Source organism: Eubalaena glacialis, chromosome 6 (assembly GCF_028564815.1).
Source record: "Eubalaena glacialis isolate mEubGla1 chromosome 6, mEubGla1.1.hap2.+ XY, whole genome shotgun sequence".
In the NCBI taxonomy this organism is placed as follows: Eukaryota; Metazoa; Chordata; class Mammalia; order Artiodactyla; family Balaenidae; genus Eubalaena; species Eubalaena glacialis.
Genome location: NC_083721.1, coordinates 8,276,392 through 8,295,942, shown reverse-complemented (window position 1 = coordinate 8,295,942; position 19,551 = coordinate 8,276,392). Strand labels below are relative to the sequence as shown.

General features: G+C 39.9%; 1 protein-coding gene across 6 annotated transcripts in view; it reads left to right on the top strand.

Moving 5' to 3' along the window:
- Positions 1-19,551, top strand: part of TTC3 (tetratricopeptide repeat domain 3) — a 135,558-nt gene that overhangs the window by 112,152 nt on the left and 3,855 nt on the right. For all 6 annotated transcript variants that reach the window (XM_061193926.1, XM_061193930.1, XM_061193928.1 and 3 more), the window contains 9 exons: positions 1,490-1,629; positions 4,563-4,631; positions 5,595-5,691; positions 7,381-7,481; positions 11,660-11,750; positions 12,159-12,260; positions 14,442-14,779; positions 16,783-16,909; positions 17,089-17,223. In XM_061193926.1, coding sequence (XP_061049909.1) covers positions 1,490-1,629; positions 4,563-4,631; positions 5,595-5,691; positions 7,381-7,481; positions 11,660-11,750; positions 12,159-12,260; positions 14,442-14,779; positions 16,783-16,909; positions 17,089-17,223 — 1,200 coding nt within the window. The remainder of the gene's footprint in view (positions 1-1,489; positions 1,630-4,562; positions 4,632-5,594; positions 5,692-7,380; positions 7,482-11,659; positions 11,751-12,158; positions 12,261-14,441; positions 14,780-16,782; positions 16,910-17,088; positions 17,224-19,551) is intronic.

Genomic DNA, 19,551 nt, shown 5'->3' with positions numbered 1-19,551 from the left:
ATTAATGGGGTTGGAGTTTCCCATATTGGGAAAGGTTCTTCGGGGAGCAGAACACACCTGACTTGATGGTGTGCTAACCCACTCTAGAATAGCCTGTTAGAAGATGTGTAAATCAACAAAACTTGGAAATATGTTATTCCTTTCTGTGTGGCTATGTTGGAAGACTGTTTGAATTCAGAATTTTATCCCTTTGATTTGTAGTCTTTGTCAAACACTTATAAATTTCTACTCTGTCCCATCAAAATGATTGCAGGGTCAAATTATTAAGTTCTTATATATATTTTATTGTTTACTCATAAATTTATTTAAACATACATATCTAGGTTAATTTCCCTCTTTCCTGTACATCTTCCATATTCTCCTTTTTTGTTAATGGAATTTTGTTTAGTTATTCATCCAAGGTAGAAACTTATCTTTAACTCTGTCACCTTCTGCTTTACCATATATCCAGTCGGACACATGGTCTTACCCATTCTAGTCTTCTAAAGTTCCCTTTATTTCTTCTTATCACCCCTACAGTTACCACTGTCATCCTCATTGTCTCTCACCTGGGCTATTGCAGTGAGATTTTACCTTCTAATATAGTCTTTAACATTAAAGGTTATAATTCATAATGGGCTATGAAGTCAGTTGAATGATGGTGACTAGAATTGTTTTTAATAGTAGAATAGAATAGAAATATCGGAAAACATCTCAGAAGGTGAGGGCAATTTTTTTTTCAGTTTTATGTGTATATACATGCATACATATATATGTATATACATATGCTGTAGATCATTATTAAAATGCTTTTGCTATTGTGGGTCACAATGAGAAAGTGTCAGAGAAAGTCAAGAAAATGTGAAAGCCACTGTTCTCGTCTTTCATGTACCCTCTTACCCCGAGTCTACCTCTTTGTCTTTCAGTTATTTTTCTAAAATAAGAATCTCATCACCTCACAACCCTGCTTAAGAGCCTTCACTGGCTTCCTGTTTTCTGCAGGATAAAGTCCACACTCCTTAGCATGGCTTACAAGGCCCTTGATCATTTTAACCCAAGGTGCCTCAGATGCCATTCTCCGTGCCCTGACTTCCGAACACCCACCTCGTCCTCCAGCCATGTAGCACCTCTTGCTTTTTTGCACAGACATGCCTTACTCTTTCAACCTTCTGCCTCACCAGTTGCCACTACTTGGAATCCATTCTCCACGTGACAGACCCATTTTTGAAGACAGAGATCAGATAGCACTGATTTTGAGAAGCCCTTCCCAAGTACCAGAGAGTCTGTCATGTCTCTCCATCCTTGTTTAAGGGCTGAGGCTGTGCATTGTGCAACCTTATGTCCCAGCCTTGGCCAGGGTAGCACATACAGCCAGCTCCTGAGTGTGTGTTCTGTGGAACTGGAGTCACTGGTCAAGCTGGCACACCACCACAATTCTAGTCTTTCAGGCTCTTTTTTTTTTTAAAGTATATCTTCCCATTTATTTAGGTACTTTCTAAAATGTTTTTAGATCTCAAAGACAGAATTAGATTGGTTCCTCGAAGATTTGGAAAAGGAAATTAAAAAATGGGAACAGGAGAAAAAAGAAATCCAAGAGAGACTAAAGGGACTGAAGAAGAAGATGAAAAAGGTTTTAAATGCCAGTGAAATGTAAGTAACACTTGAAAGTCAATGATTTTTACTTCTTTATGTATTATTGGGGTATATTTTGGGTTATTCTTCATTTTTGATATTCAATTTCAAGCTATATCAAGTAAAGTGAAAAATTTAGGTATTGTTTTCATTTCATTTTAAAGACCATCCGTTGGGGAATTATTGCACCTAAAACTTTTTATAAACCTACCATGTTTGCAGATAAATTACATAAAGGTAAGACTGCAAATCAACAAAGAACCTACTTCCAGTCTGAACACCACCTCTAACTGTGAACATTACCTTTAACCCCTTTTCCTTATTGTAAAATAAGGGGGCTTGTCTAGATCTAAGGTTCTTTCCAGCACTAAGATTCTGTGATGATCATTTTATTTATTACTTCCATCCTGAATCTTTAAATTATTAAAATTTGGTTCTGTAATATGAAGGATTTGGTAATACATTCAGGCAATTGTCAGATGGGCCAGGTTTGTTTCAAGATTCTCTGTGATCCCTCCTACCCCCTCTTTCCCTAAACAGTGATATGTCATATGATTCCTCAGCTTAATTGTTATCTACTGTTGAACAAAACACCAGAAACTTAGTGGCTTAAATTAATTTTTATTTGATCCTGCTCTTGCAGTCTGGGCTGTTTGGCCGGACCATTCTTCTGCTGGTCTTGTCAGTGGTTCCTCTTGTGGCTGGGCTCAGCTGGGATGCTGGGGTGACTTGGCCTCTTTCTTCCTATGCAGTTTCAAGCCTTCTCTCTCTCCATGTGGCTTCTTCTGTCTATTTGATCTCTCCATATGGTCTCCATCATGGTAGCCAGACCTCTTATGTGGTGGCTAAGAGCTTCCAAGAGTGCGGAAGTGGAAGCTGCCTACCCTTCTGAAGGTTCAGACCCAGAACTGTCAGAGCATCACCTCTGCCACATTTTGTTGTTTTGAGCAAGTTGCAGGTGCAGTGGCAGAAGCCAGAGATAATTATGAAAGAAGGCAGAAATTCCATGAAAAGCTACCCAGTATTGAGAACTTAGAGGAACTATTCTGTAAAAGAAGTGAAATGGAAGATGGTTTTTTGGAGACACTAGTCTGTCATCTTCTCGTTCTGCCGGCTTTCGGAATAAAGTCGTATTCCTTGCTTCGGCACCTCGTCTCCTGATTTATTGGCCTGTCCTGCGGGAGCAGAGTGAGCTTGGACTCGAATCGTGGATGCCTTCCCACAGCTGTGATTGGCTGATCCTCAGTGACCAGGTGAAGCTGTGACTGCTCTGCGCTGAGTGTGAAATGCCGTGTGCAAGTATTCTACTAAGGAAGTGAGGCAAGAGGTCATCCATTTGTACATTCACCTTAGTGGAAACATGGCACAGAATGAAGGGGGACATGGGTTCAAGCCCTGGTCCGGGAAGATCTCCCATGCCGCAGAGAAACTAAGCCTGTGCACCACAACTACTGAGCCTGCACTCTAGAGCCCATGCTCCGCAACAAGAGAAGCCACCGCAATGAGAAGCTCACGCACCACAACGAAGAGTAGCCCATGCTCGCCACAACTGGAGAAAACCCGTGCAGCAACGAAGACACAAAGCATCCAAAAAAAAAAAAAAATTTATTGTAGTTCATTTACAATGTGTTAATTTCTACTGTACAGCAGTTATTCAGTTATACATATATATACATTCTTTTTCATATTCTTTTCCATTATAATTTATCATAGGATATTGAATATAGTTCCCTGTGCTATCTTAATATCTGTAAAATAATTGATTCTAGAATTTTTTCTAGAATCAGTGGTGGGCTTACCTTACCTGTTTGGCTTTATAAAACTCATATTCTGCTCTTTGTTGAAAATCAGGAATGAAAAAATGGTATTCTTCAGATTTCTGGCACCTCTTCTCTTTTTTGTGAGATGCCATTGATGATCTTAGAAGAGTTTCAAAAAATAAATAAAACTGGAAATCGGGTTTTAAGGCATTGAATTAATGAGAAGAAAATAAAAGTCAGATCTGAGATTTCATAATGCTTTTCCTTAATGTGTTCAAAGCACCTTTTTGTTTTGAATTCAGCCACAAGAATAAGAATTTCAGTACAGTAGGAAATTTATGTGTAGACAGCTTTTGGCTTATTTCTGGCATGTCTCCTTTCTGTCAGGTGGTTGTTTTATAACAGCACAATTTATTGAACTTGGCACCATGCCTACTCATACTTATATGCAAGTCATGCCGTTTCAAATATGTCTTTGATGATTACAATTGACTGGATATTTAAGATTATCAGAAAAGGAACATCATAAGAGTTGTACCTAATAAAGAGTTTCAACTCTTAAGTGTTTCAAAAAAAAAAAAAAAAAGTGAAATGGCATTTAACCTGGTTCTTAGTGGAAACGTGGGTTTTTTAGCAAGTAGAGATGACTAAACAGGTGTATAGGTGAGCGTGCAAGAAGAGGCAGAACCCACCTGCTACAGGACATTGCTTAAGTATCAAAGATTTACACACTTTGTTTGGAAGAATTGTCCCACTGTGTGCATGCGAGTGTGTGTGTGTGTGTGTGTGTGTTTAATTGGACTTGAGGTTCTGTTTTAAAGAATAGAAGGCTGTTTTCATTCTGAGTGAGAACCACTGTTAAACTGATGATGATCTGACACCTTACTCCGCTGTCTCGTGTTGAAGCCCCTGGAGGTGCTCCTGACAGAGGACTGAGACAGGGGATCTTTGCTGCAGACATGCGACTTAGAGTGAAGAAAAAGGTGATCTGCCCTGCAGGTGTAGAAGGAAATTTTCCCAAAAGGAAAATGGTCCAAATTCTTTGCCTATTTAGAAGATACTAGAAATGAAACAAAAATAAATGTAAAGAATTCAAGAAATGTTTGCATGGATATAGGAATTTACTGTGTGAGATCGTGTTTTTAAAAACCTTTGAAAATTAATTAAAATTTGGTGATTATACTTTTGTAGGTATACCCAGGAAAATGCTGGAAAGGAAAAGGAACGTGAATTACTTCTGGACCAGTCCTTTGAAATCAGGCAAATTAAGCTTAAATTTATTTTAACATCTTATTATACTTTTAATACTGGAGGCACAGTCTACACATATTTAGACATCCAAATATATTTTTACTTGTCTGTTTCTTTTAAATAATTATGTTTCTCTTTTTAAAAATTTCTCTTTCTATTTTATTATTTAAATTAATATTTAAATAAATTTATTCTTTAAGTATTTTTATTTTATGATGTTTCTCCTTTTGTTTCACATTGTCGGTGTAAAAAAGGTCCTGAATTTATCATTGTAGATTACTCTTCTTTTCCCTTGAATTAACCTGAAACTAAAAATGTGTTTTAAAAACTTTTGTTACTTGAAATAACAGTACAAACTATATTACGGTAGTTTCTTGCTCTACAATTAAAGATTTATTAAAGAATTTTTATTATGAACGTATAAAAAGTTTCCTTTTAACCTTTATTAATAGAAGTGTTTGTACATACTGGTAACCAGTATATTCAGTAGTAAGCGGTTGTATTCTGCTTTTCTTATTTAGTATTGTTTCATACACATATTTCCATTTACATCATAGTCCGTGCCGGGTTTTTTGTTTTTGTTTTTAAGCTGTTATAAATGTAATGCCATGAACAGCTTTGTGCATATCACTTTTTTCCTTTGGGTTATTACCTTGTAATATGGGTCAAAATAGAATTTCTGACTCAGTAGCCAGATTAGACTTAACCTAACCTCATAAAAATGGTGAACGAGTTTCTCAGCAGTCCCACCAATACTCACTTTTAATTTCACATCTTCCTTCGATCATTTGTAAAGTGCAAAGAGCACATGTGAGTCTTGCATTATATAGTCAAATATTAGGCAAGAAGTTTCTCTAGAAGATGTTGTGTAAGTCTTTTTGTGGCATGACTTAAAAGCTAACCTGGCTTCAGCCTTTGTGATCTCACTGATTAAGTTTTTTTCAATAAGTTTTTTTTCTTTAATATTTGCAGTAAGACATTTATGAATGAGAAAATGAAAATAGAAGAGTGTATAAAGAAAGAGAAAGAGCATTATGAAGAGAGTCTTCAAAGGGCTGTGGATGCAGAGGTGAGTCCAGGACACTTGGTGACTGACAGATATGGCAGGATATCATTTGTTTACTTTGTGTTTAATTACACATGAGGCACGACAGCATTGCTGGGAGGTGTGGAGGCTGAGGGATATCCTTTCACCCATAATCCTACCTCCCTGGAACAGCCACTCTCTCCTTGCCTGTAGCTTTAAAATGTTTTACCTTTGTGCTTATTTATTACGTAGCTGTACTCATAGTGTACACCACATTTTATAACCTGCTTATTTAACATAATTCAATCATTTTCCGTGCTCTACACTTTTAATGGCTTCATCATATTTAATCAAGTGATGTACCATGAAGTAGCCAACCATAAAATCTATTTGCCAATGCTAGGAAAGGAACTTGAAAATAATCCATTTATTAAGAATATACTCTCCTCCCCGCAGAAGAATATATACCAGTGTCAGTATACTATTTGAGAAACTACTGAGACAAAAATAATAATAATGACCTCTGGCTGTATTTTATTTAGTTCCTGAAATATGGTTGTCTTTGTTTTTCTAATTGAGAAATAAATGTTATTTATTAGTGTATGTGTCTATGATTATTCTAGGAAAGTAAGGAAAAGCTTAGCTTATGCAGTCTGTAAACATGAGTCTTTCAGTGAAATATCAGCTATGCAGCTGCTTTTCTAAAGAAAGGAAGGAAAAAAAAGTCCAAGTACTTCTACTTTGTGGATACTATGCCTGCATCTCTGTTCCCAAGTCATTCAGTTCCCATTTACCACCATTTGGCAAGCAGGTTTGCCTGGTGGGCCCTGTCAAGGTTACTGACACTTGGATTAAAACAAGGCAGGTCTACATTTCCTGCAGTGACTTTTACAAAAATGGCCAGTTGGCTTGTGCGGGGAGCCAGAGAGTCTAAAGTTTTAAAAACATGCCCTAGAGCCTTTTGATGCCCTTTCTGATAAAATGAAAGCTTCTCTGAGGCTTTTATTTTATTTTATTTTATATTTTATTTTAATGCAGCTATTCTGTAATTATTTATTTATTTATGTATTTATTATTGAAGTATAGTTGATTTACCATGTTGTGTTAATTTCTGCTGTACAACACAGTGATTCAGTTATACATATGTATATATATATACACATTCTTTTTTATATTCTTTTCCATTATGGTTTGTCACAGGATACTGAATATAGTTCCCTGTGCTATACAGTAGGACCTTGTTGTTTATCCATTCTATGTATAATAGTTTGCATCAGCTAACCGCAAACTCCCACCACATCCCCCCCCTTCCCTCTCCCTTGGCAACCACAAGTCTGTTTCTGAGGCCTTTAAATTAGGTAGGGTTCAGCCTTGGGGTTGTTCTGCAGGGTCCTGGCCCTCTGCTCACCATGAACAGGACCATAGATTATGCACACCAGGTATACACATGTAGGTAGCCTAGCTCTGTGCTTGTATATGGCTTAAGCAGTAAACCATGTGCAAAGTTTCACATCTGAGAAAAGTATCATTTTAGGTATATAATTTTACTGTCATCTTGTTATTCTGTTTTCAAATCCAAAAGTTTTAATTCATGTTCACCTCAGAGAAATTATAACATAATTAAGTTCTGGTGATTTAAGGAGAAACTTGAAAGTGGTTTAGAGTGTTTGTTTTAACAACCTTAAAATAGTTTTAGTTTTAAAATACTTACATTCTTGAATCTAATGGTAGGTATCTGTGCTCGAAAACTGGAAGGAGATGGAAGTATATAAGTTACAGACCATGGAGTCGCAAGCCGAAGGGTTTCTTAAGAACCTGAAGCTAATGAGCAGGTATTGTGATGTCGCAGGTGTCTTTCCAGAAGTGTCATTGAGTAAAAAAAGGTTAGGGCTGATTTAAAAAAATTACATTAGGACTACTTTATTTTGAATAGTTAATATAGTTAATACATATTCAATTATAGAAAAATCAAAACATGTAAACAAAAATGATAAAAATTATCCTAATTCTAAATTGAGCTGTAACTAACTAATATTTTGCAGTAAATCCATTAAGTATTTGAAAAAAAAATTTATATATAGTTTTCACTAAGTAGTATACAGGAAGCTTCCTTTCATATCGATAATTATGTTTCTCCAACCTAATTTTAAAAGGTTAAATAGTATTCCAGTGTACAAACATGTCATGATTTATTAAATACCACTGTAGTGGGAGAGTTGGGTTGTTTGCACATTTTGTTAATAAAAGCTGCACTGTAGCAAGTATCCTTATAACTAAAGTTTTATCCTTATAGCTAAATTATTAGTCATTTCCATGCAATAAATAAATTTCTGGAATGAAGATCACATTTTTAAGGCTTTTTAAACAATTGCCTTCCGTAAGAATAGTTACTTAACAGTCTTAATGGGAGAGTATGGGAATGTCACTTCAAAAGATATTTACATCTGGTCATTTTTTTTCAACCCTCTGTAATCTTTACCTGTTTTTCTTTCTTTTGCTTTGTTTTTGGAATAAGGTTTACCTGGGAATCCTAGAGGGTCTCCTTCAGTCTAGCATTTAGCACTTTTCTATATAGATTTTTGCACATGGGATTACTTTTCATCTGGTCATTTTATCATATTCCACACACAGGTTTGGTTGTTTTTTTTTTTTTTTTTTTTTTTTTAAGGAATTCCTTTATTTTTATTTTTTATTTATTTATTTTTGGCTGTGTTGGGTCTTCGTTTCTGTGCGAGGGCTTTCTCTAGTTGCGGCGAGCGGGGGCCACTCTTCATCGCGGTGCGCGGGCCTCTCACTGTCGCGGCCTCTCTTGTTGCGGAGCACAAGCTCCAGACGCGCAGGCTCAGTAGTTGTGGCTCACGGGCCTAGTTGCTCCGCGGCATGTGGGATCTTCCCAGACCAGGGCTCGAACCCGTGTCCCCTGCATTGGCAGGCAGATTCTCAACCACTGCACCACCAGGGAAGCCCGGTTGTTTTTTTTTTTAAACATCTTTATTGGAGTATAATTGTTTTACAGTGTTGTGTTAGTTTCTGCTGTATAACAGAGTGAATCAGCTATACATATAAATATATCCCCATATCCCCTCCCTCTTGCATCTCCCTCCCACCCTACCTTTACCACCCCTCTAGGTGGTCACAAAGCACCAAGCTGATCTCCCTGTGCTATGCAGCTGCTTCCCAGTAGCTATCTATTTTACATTTGGTAGTGTATATATGTCCATGCCATTCTCTCACTTCGTCCCAGCTTACCCTCCCCCTCCCCATGTCCTCAAGTCCATTCTCTACGTCTACATCTTTATTCCTGTCCTGCCCCTAGGTTCAATAGAACCATTTTTTTTAGATTCCGTATATATGTGTTAACATACGGTATTTGTTTTTCTCTTTCTGACTTACTTCACTCTGTATGACAGACTCTAGGTCCATCCACCTCACTACAAATAACTCAATTTCGTTTCTTTTTATGGCTGAGTAATATTCCATTGTGTATACGTGCCACATCTTCTTTATCCATTCATCTGTCAGTGGACAGTTAGGTTGCTTCCATGTCCTGGCCATTGTAAATAGTGCTGCGATGAACATTGTGGTACATGTCTCTTTTTGAATTATGGTTTTCTCAGGGTATATGCCCAGTAATGGGATTGCTGGGTCATATGGTAGTTCTATTTTTAGTTTTTTAAGGCACATCCATACTGTTCTCCATAGTGGCTGTATCAATTTACATTCCCACCAACAGTGCAAGAGGGTTCCCTTTTCTCCACACCCTCTCCAGCATTTATTGTTTGTAGATTTTTTGATGATGGCCATTCTGACCAGTGTGAGGTGATACCTCACTAAAGTTTTGTTTTGTATTTCTCTAATGATTAGTGATGTTGAGCACCCTTTCATGTGTTTGTCGGCAATTTGTATATCTTCTTTGGAGAAATGTCTATTTAGGTCTTCTGCCCACTTTTGGATTGGGTTTGTTTTTTGTTTTGTTTTGTTTTTATAAATTTATTTGTTTGTTTTTATTTTTGGCTGTGTTAGGTCTTCGTTGCTACGCGCGGGCTTTCTCTATTTGTGGCGAGCGGGGACTACTCTTCATTGTGGTGCGCAGGCTTCTCATTGTCGTGGCTTCTCTTGTTGCGGAGCACAGGCTCTAGGCACATGGGCATTGTGGCACGTGGGCTCAGTAGTTGTGGCTCATGGGCTCTAGAGCGCAGGCTCAGTAGTTGTGGCACGTGGGCTTTGTTGCTCTGTGGCATGTGGGATCTTCCCGGACCAGGGGTTGAACCTGTGTACCCTGTATTGGCCAGCAGATTCTTTTTTTTTTTTTAAACTTTGGGTTTATTTATTTATTTATGGCTGTGTTGGGTCTTCGTTTATTTTCCTTTTTTTAATATATTTTTTTAATTAATTAATTAATTTATTTATTTTTGGCTGAGTTGGGTCTTTGTTTCTGTGCGAGGGCTTTCTTTAGTTGCGGCAAGTGGGGGCCACTCTTCATCGCGGTGCGTGGGCCTCTCACTATCGCGGCCTCTCTTGTTGTGGAGCACAGGCTCCAGACGCACAGGCTCAGTAATTGTGGCTCACGGGCCTAGTTGCTCCGCGGCATGTGGGATCTTCCCAGACCAGGGCTCGAACCCATGTTCCCTGCATTGGCAGGCAGATTCTTAACCACTGCACCACCAGGGAAAGCCCGGGTTGTTTGTTTATCTGATATTGAGCTGCATGAGCTGCTTGTATGTTTTGCAGATTAATCCTTTGTCATTGCTTCCTTTGCTAATATTTTCTCCCATTCTGAGGGTTGTCTTTTCATCTTGTTTATGGTTTCCTTTGCTCTGCAAAACACTTCCTAACACCATACACAAAAATAAATTCAAAATGGATTAAAGACCTAAATGTAAGGCCAGACACTATAAAACTCTTAGAGGAAAACGTAGGCAGAACACTCTGTAACATAAATCACAGCAAGATCCTTTTTGACACACCTCCTAGAGAAATGGAAATAAAAACAAAAATAAACAAATGGGACCACACACAGATTTTGACTTCTTAATTCCTAGTGCTTTTTGATTTAAATTTCAAACCCTCAGTGTTGAACCAGAGATTCTGTGGGTTATGGAAAAACAGTTTTATTGTATAGTTCTTTATTTCTTCATTTTTCAAGATTAAGTTTTTTTCACGTGAGAAAACCTTTCTGATTAAAGGTAAATTGATATGCTGATTCAGATTACAGGACTAGTACAGCTGAGGTTGAGATCACGTGGTGTTCAGTCGCCAGTATGCAGCACAACTGTAGGCTATGCATTGTGGTGCATCTGGGAAACAGACATCTCAGGCCTCATTTTATCTAATGGTATTGGCTCCTTATTAAGCCTCACAGTACACGGCGTTTTTTTCTTAGGGAGCCTGTGCTAATTCTGCTCATTCCACCATAGGATGGCAAAAGAGGAAAGCCATAAAAGCAATGTTGTGGTTTTTCTTTAAGATGTATACTGAGAACTGACACCATCGCGGATTGGTAGTGTTCCTGATCTTCTCAGTTAGGAGTAGAAAGCTTATCTGTCACTTTCAGTGGAGCAGATTCATGAGGCGCTGAGAAGTTTAACAGCCTGTTAGACGCCCACCCTTTATTTTACAGTAAGGTGGGGATGAGGGTTTTATTGGGATGTTTCCAGGCTGCCTTTTTTTTGGTTTGTTTTTCAATACAAAGATAGCCTTTGATGTTAAATATGAAGATGTCAGCTGAAGAGTGTCTGATCTTCAAATTTGGGGACTGAAGTTAAAATTCAGGAGAATATTTGCTCTCTGCCTACCAGTTTTAGGATTTGGATTAGACCAACAGTTAAAGTTTCCTAAAGCGTAGTGACTTTGTAAGATATACAGTTCTTTAAAAATAGTTGTTTTTTTTGTGTGTGATCATGTTTCTCTCGTGTTTAAATGTTTATTTTCATTTGTACTTTAGTACTTTCAATTTAAAAAAATTTTTAAGTGGACATTAGCAGTTTTATAAATTTTTCTACTTTCTCAGTGATTCTGCAGCATATCCTGTCATGGAATATGACATACATTCATGGGAATCATTTCTTTCTAATGTTAGAGAAGAAATTGAGAAAGCAAAGGTAAGTTATAAAGTATTTTATAATTCTGTCAAAATCTATCTGATGGTTATAATTCTAAGGAGGTCATGTTATATTGAAACTATTTCTTTTTTGAGCTGTTCAAGACAATATTTATTTTTTGTTGTAATTAAGAATTTTTCATGAAAGAAATGCTATCTTCTTAACTCTCTTTAAACTCAGCCCTTGATTGTTAAGATTAGAAAAGTTATGTTTTATAAGGCTGTAGAGCATTCTGATTAATAAGGACTTATTTTGAACTTCTTTCCTTGCAACTCAGTTATATTTCTTGGAAAACGGTTGAGCATTTGTCATGTATGTATAGTAAGGGGGAAAAAAGTATTGTTTGGCAGTTGTGGTTTTCTCTTGGAATTTGTTAGAAAAACTTAACATTTTTCCTTCTACCTACAGTCTCAGTTTGAAGAACAAATTCAAGCAATTAAAAATGGTTTTCGGCTCAGTGAACTTTCTAAAGTGCAGATTTCTGAGCTTTCGTTTCCTGCCTGTAACACAGTAAGTCTATTACGTCTTTTTTTTTTTTTTGAAGGAAAGAGAACAGAAAAGGAGTGAAGCACAATTTCTTTCTTAACTGGCCAAAAGTAGTTTGTTGTTATTGTTTTGGGAGTGGGCATGAGATGGATTAACAGTTGCCTTAATGTTTTCATTAAGTGCTAGGTTAAGCCCTGTGAGGGCTGCCCTTATTTGCCCCTCACCCTGTGACCCTTCTGTCAATGCATTTCAGCGTCTTAGATTGTAGGCTCTGGAGCTGCTGTCAGAAGCCTCATTTTGAGCGTCTTTTTCTCCCCAATACCTTGCACACTAAGCATTCGTACTTACTGTGGATTCATCTGCAAAAAAAAAATGGTTTAAAACGTTAAAAAGGTTAGCCACCTTGGACTGATTAAATTTTCTATTGAGCGCCAGTTTTTTTCTCTCCATAGAAAAAGTTTTTTCTCTCCATTGAACTGAGTAAGAAACAGAGTTTTATTTAGAATTAAAGATCACTTATTTATAGTGTTTCCAAGTTCTTATAGCAGATATGGAAGGGGGAAGAGCATTAGCTATCAATAGAATATTTTACTCTTAATTTTTAACTCTAGCTTATGTAATTTTAAAATTCAAAACCTTGGGAACTCTCAGTGTGCCAGGAGCTTGAGTAATAAGTGCCCCTAAAAACGATTTACTTTGTGTGTCATTTCTCTGCTGTTCATTCATTGGGTATTTAGTGGTGATCAGGATTAGATGTGGTCTGTGCCCTCAAAGTGCATATGGGTTTAAGAAAGAGAGACTTTAAACCTATAATTATAAGCAAAGTGTGCCAAGATTTTTCACAGGAACATAGAATGCTATGGCAGCATAAATTAGGAGGAACTAATCTAACCCAGAGGCCTAGGCCTCGGCAGAAGCTCCGCTGTTGGAAGTCTCGGTGAGTCAGAGATCTGGAATAGGAATTAACCAGGCAAAAGGAGTAAGGGGGTGTGTGTTTGAGGAGGGGTGTGTGGTGTGATGTTTGCAGGGTCAGAGTGTTCCAAGTGGAAGAAGCAGCATATTTGGAGGCTAGAAAAAAAGAGAATACCCTCCTTTCATAGCTACAAAAGAAGTCCACAATGACAAAGGGGACGATAGGGAGAAAGATTATAATATCGTACCCACGGGCCGGAACAAAGGGAGCCTTATTAAGGTGTAAGGTGTGTTCAGCAGTGTGGACTTTTCCTCAGGTCACTAAGAAGCCAGTATAAGTTTCAAGTTAGGGAACGACATCAGCATTGTACTTGACGATCAGCTTGACTGCAGTGTGGAGATGTGGTGGGAGAGGGAGCTGAGTGAGCGATTTCCAGCCAACCAGTCACAGCTCAGTGTCCCCAGCCGTGTCCTGGCTCAGAGAGGCAGCGGGGCTGGAGGGAAGAGAACAGATTTGAGGGGTGTGCAGGAGGTCAGTTGAAAGAATGGTGCTGCTTATGAGATTGGGGTTCCGTGTGAGTATGTTGGGGAGTCGAGGATGACTCTGGGTTTCTGTCAGTGAGGTGGCACCGGAGGAAGGGCAGGGTGAGGGGACTGCCCTGAGGTGGGTTTTGAAGATGTAGGGCTTGAGTGGCCCTGGAATCAGTCACCCATGCGGATCTGCCCATTAGGAAGTTTGGATGTGCAGATTTGGATCTCAGGAAGATATTCTAGACTGGAATCTTTTTGGAAGTGGGCATTGTGGATTTCCCCGGTGGTCCAGTGATTAGGACTCTGCGCTTCCACTGCAGGGGGCATGGGTTCGATCCCTGGTCGGGGAACTGAGATACTACATGTGGCACCGCGTGGCCAAAAAAAAAAAAAGTGGGCGTTATCCTCAGTGAGCACACAGTCAGCGAGGCACGAGAGGGCGTAGCACGGGTGAGGTGGAGATTGCACCTCTGACAACATGAGGGGCAGCCGCACTTCAGGCGTGGACGGCGGCAGGGCTGCGGGGAGAGCTGAGCAGGGGCCCAGCGGATGGGACGGAAGCCAGCAGTGTGGAGCCATGAAGAGCTCATTTTGAGAAAGAGAAGGTGGCCAGCAATTTTTAAGGACAAGACATTTAATTTGTTGCAATTCAAATCCTGTGCACTTGAGCAGCCAGGTTTTATTATAGTTGTGCTTAATCGTTAGTCTTTGTTCACGGATGTAACTCTTAGTGATCCAGCCACTGTGGTGTGTTCCTTGTAGATTCATCCTAAGTTACTTGCTGAGTCTTCAGACCATGAGGATCAAGGCCCCTCCACTTCTACGAGTCACAGGACTGGAGACCGAACAGCAGTTCCCGAGGAATCAAGTCTGGTCTCTGCTACTGATGGCCCAGTGGAGTCGCCCTCCTGTGTGCCGGAAGCCGGCCGGCGGCCAGAGTGTGAGAGCCCCGGCCAGGCAGCGCGGTCAGAGCCAAGCCCGGTGGCTGATCGGAAGTCGCCTGTTGCTCCAGGACGTGCCACCCGTTCAAGCCAGTCTCCAAAGAAGCCATTCAATAGTATTATTGAGCACCTGTCAGTGGTGTTCCCGTGTTACAGCAGGTACGAATCTAAAATGTCTGTGACTCTGTTAAGTGCTTTATTGAACTGAGGTTTCCTGATTAGATAACATTACAGCCAATTAGGGGCTGAACTGGAAAGGACTGCATAATTGTTTTACTCAGAAAGACAAGTGCTGCACTTTTTCCTTTTGTAAACATAGAAGTGAGCAGTTTCAAACCAATAGATTGAAAACATTGAACACTGGTTAATCAACACTCATCAGAACCCATGGCAGTTTGCTAAGATTTTGATGAACTCAGTAACTCGCCAACACTAGTTAGGGAATCACTAAATGAACTGCAAAACATTAGTTTTACATTATTTCAGGGGAAAAAATCCCACGTATAGCAAAGAAGGCAACAGCAACTTACACCTCGTTGGACAGCACCTCCGATTTGTTAGAGGTGTGAGGCCGATGAGGCTAGATGTAGTCCGCTAGGGAGTCAGGCGCGTGAGCACGTTACAGAGGGATCCTTATGAGGGTGAGGAGAGCTGCTTTTTTGGCGGGGTTGGGTGGGGGGAGTAGTTGATTTACAGTGGTGTATTAGTTTCTGCTGTACAGCAAAGTGAATCAGTTGTACATTTACGTATATCCACTCTTTTTTAGATTCTTTTCCCATGTAGGTAATTACAGAGCATTGAGTAGAGTTCCCTGTGCTATACAGTAGGTCCTTATTAGTTGCCTATTTTATATATAGTAGTGTGTATATGTCACTCCCAGTCTCCCCATTCATCCCCCCCCCCTCCCCAGAAACCATAAATTTGTTTTTTATGTCTGTGACTATTTCTGTTTGGTAAATAAGTTCATTTGTACCATTTTTTTAGATTCCACATATAAGCAATATCATATATTTGTCTTTCTCTGTCTGACTTACTTCACTCAGTATGACAGTCTCTAGGTCCATCCATGTTGCTGCAAATGGGGAGAGTTGCTTTTAACTAAGTCAGCCAGAGTTGTCATTCAGGCACTTCAGCAGTGCTTCTGCATCAACCTCTGACCTCACTCCAGATTGGTGCGAGGGGACAGAGGTACTCGTGGTCTCAGCCTGGAGAGAAGGTGAAGTGGAGGGAATGTCTCTGGGATACAGCTCAGAAGAGAGGAATCCACATCCAGGAATGACCCTCTGCACCTTCCATGTTATTTCTGTCTTTGACACAATATTAGTCACAGTCTTTGAGATTATACTTTTGAAACACAGTAGTTAACGGCCAAATTTGATGTTTTGCATTTGTCAGTGGAGCCCTGCCCATTTGGAAATAAGTATATCTTGTCTGCACATGGGCATGTTTAGCCCTAAGTTTGATAAACATTGTAAGTTCTCTCAGTAGCAATTACCATGCAAATTAGTAAAAATAGTCAAGTTGTAATTACCAAAAGTACATTACAAATAAAATTGTTTGCAATCCTGACTAAATCTGGCAGAATATAAACCACCAAATAGATATGCATCCTAATTTTCTGCATGTTAAAGCATATGAGGTATTAGTGCTACAGATACCAAGTTCCTATTGATTAACGATATAAATCACATCCACTGCTACCTATGAAAAACTCAGGCTTTGAAAACTTTGTTGTTGGTTAGATTTTTAAAGGGAAGAAGTCAACAAAACTAGTTTGTTCTTAGATAGAGAGAGATTTTATTGATTTCAAGTCAGATCCAGTGGCGTCTGATCATTCATTGATTTTGCTTAAAGCTACAGGATATCCAGGCTGTAAGAAGTCAGGTTTCTAAGTAGAGATGGAGATCTCAAATGGGTCTGTCAGATACACTGTTACTTTGAAAGTCTATTAGAACAAATATTTAGAAATAATATTGGAATTTTCATAGTGCTTTGAAAGAGTGATTTTGCTGCTCTCTATAGTTACTGTTGTTTACAAATGAATTATTTGTGTGTATTTGATTTTGTTTCTTTTTGCTGTTGGGTTAATATTGGCCCATAATATTTCTTTGCAGCAGAAAACTTTAACTTTCTCTTGACATTATCCCCACTTTCCCTTTCAGCACCAAGCTTGCTGGTTTTATTAAAAAAGTGAGAAACAAAAACAAGAACTCGCTCTCTGGATTGAGTATTGACGAAATTGTCCAAAGAGTGACAGAACACATTCTAGATGAAGAGAAAAAGAAAAAGGTCAGTATTTCATTTAGATTCAATAAAATGTTCCACTTTATTCTTATTTATTTATAAAAATAAGAGAATTGTGGGAAAAAATGCTTGCAACCCCAAAATGGAGAGCAATTTAGTAGACAGAAGAGGGTCAAGTTTTTGGGTAACTGAACTTGCTTCCCTGCTGCATGTTCTTGCTGCAGCCAAATCCAGGAAAGGACAGGAGGCCGTCTGAGCCCAGCTCTGCTGCTTCTGTGACCAGGGCCACCCAGGGCCCGCCCTCCGTGGTTGTTGGATCATCACCCAAAAGCAAGGGGCAGAAGACAGACGACATCCCTGTGAGTGCTGCGTGTATGACCGTAGAGTCAGTGCTGCTCTTCTGATGAAGAACGAGAAGGAAACAGAACTACTAATCCCTGATTTAGCCCCATTTTTCTAGATTGAATTTATTTGATCTTGAAATTGGAAACCAAGTTTAGACGTACTTGAGTGTTTCATTAGGAGAGCCAGTGAATGGCGAGGTTGTCTCTCCATTTTTACGGGTAGCTCGGGGCCCCTGCGTGTAGTGACAAGAAGAGCTGTGACCACATTGTGGGAACTGGGCCTGTGGATGGTCATATAAATTCACTTTTTATATCAAGTGTGAATAGTTGGAAAAATTGATTTTTGGATAATTTTCTTCTACGTGTGACCATGGGCTTTGGAATAACACAGACTTGGTTCCATCACTTAATAACACTGTGAGCTCGAATCATATCTGCTTGTTCGGGTGGTTGTGGGGATGAAGTGCTGCAGTAGAATAGGCAGAGTCAAGCGCTGTGCTTGGGGAAGGCTGGTTGCTTCCCTTCTCTCTCCCCTCAGGGGGCGCGGGGGGCACACAGGAATGAGCCCATTAAATTAACTTGCCTTTAATTTGATACACTGATTTAGATTGTTTGTTGTCCTTTCAGACAATGAGAATGTTACAGTTACACAGAGCTTTTCATAAAGTGCTGTTCTATCTGTGATGTCAGTTGATAGGGCGTTATAACTGTCTTTGTGAATGAGGAATCCGAGGCACAGGTGACGCACGCATCTCGCCAGTGTTCCTTCCTTCGACTGGAGCGCAGCGTCCTCAACACACTGGCCAGCTCATGCTGGGGACTGTGCCTTAGGGACTGAACGTGTGGTTGAAAGAGAGGTGCTCACCTGGGTGGCTCACAGCCGTGGGCTCCAGATTGAATTCTGGTGTAGAGCACATTTCCCCTTTTTGTCCAACTATAGTATCACAGTTCAGGTGAAATTGAAATTAGAAGAGTTGCAGGCCCCATAGCGGAGTCAGCAGTGCAAGACTGCACAAAGAGCGCTGGTTTGCTGACTTGAGCTAAGCAGTGAATCTTTTTTGTGAACTCGTTTTTATGCCTCCCATACATTTTCACTTTCCGCTACCCTTTGGAGACTTTCTGCATCACATACACTCAGGTCCCAGAGGGTCTCACCCCAAAGGGAAAGCTTATGATCATGCAGAGCATTCCTGCAGGGCCTGGCTGGAGTCCCCTCCCTCTCTCAGGGCTGTTCCTGCTGGTCACGTGCTCTGTGGTCGAACAACCAGGTCAACTTCTTGGCATTCTCATTGATGTGTGAGTGTGTGTGTGAACTCCTTTGTGTGCGTGTGTGTGTGTGCGCGCGTGCGTCTGTGTGCTTGTTGGCCATCCCAAGATAGACCATAATCACCTTTTGGGAAGAGATTGCTTTCTACTTCATGGTTGATGTTGATAGTAATAAAGGTGTAAAAGCTGACTTGTAAGAATAATATGTATTGAAACTGGGACTTAATTTGCTAATCATAGGTAGTTTTTTAAAAATTCCAAGTAATTTGCTTTTTTTTTAAAATTAATTTAAACTTTTATTTTTGGCTGTGTTGGGTCTTCGTTGCTGTGCGCGGGCTTTCTCTAGTTGTGGCGAGCAGGGGCTTCTCTTCATTGCGGTGGGCGGGCTTCTCATTGTGGTGGCTTCTCTTGTTGCGGAGCATGGGCTCTAGGCGTGTGGGCTTCAGTAGTTGTGGCACGTGGGCTCAGTAGTTGTGGCTCGCGGGCCCTAGAGCGTGTGGGCTTCAGTAGTTGTGGCTCGCAGGCTCTAGAGCACAGGCTCAGTAGTTGTGGTGCACAGGCTTAGTTGCTCCACGGCATGTGGGATCTTCCTCGACCAGGGTTCGAACCCATGCCTCCTGCATTGGCAGGCAGATACTTAACCACTGCGCCACCAGGGAAGTCCCTGCTTTGTATTTTTAAATTACAAAAGTTTTGTTGTTCATAATAGAAAATCCAAATAAAAAGAGCATATAAAGAACCCCAAAACCCACCCTCTAAGGGTAACCAGTACTATCACATCAGTATATATTTTTCTAAACTCTTTTGTATCTGTGTGTATACGTGAATTTAGTCAACTGTACATATATTTGTGTTTTTGTTTTTTTTTCAATTAGAAATATATTGTGCCCACTTTTCCATACTAGGAAATAGTCAAGTTAACTGTGGATTTTTCTGAACTTTGCAGAGGCCTTAACCTGCCCTTTCCCCAGGGCTGACACCTCCATTTCCTCCCAGACCCTTCCCTGGGGGGCCGCAGAGAGGAGTGAGAGCACATCTGTCCCATTGCTGCAGCAGCGACAGTGCCATGGGAAAGAC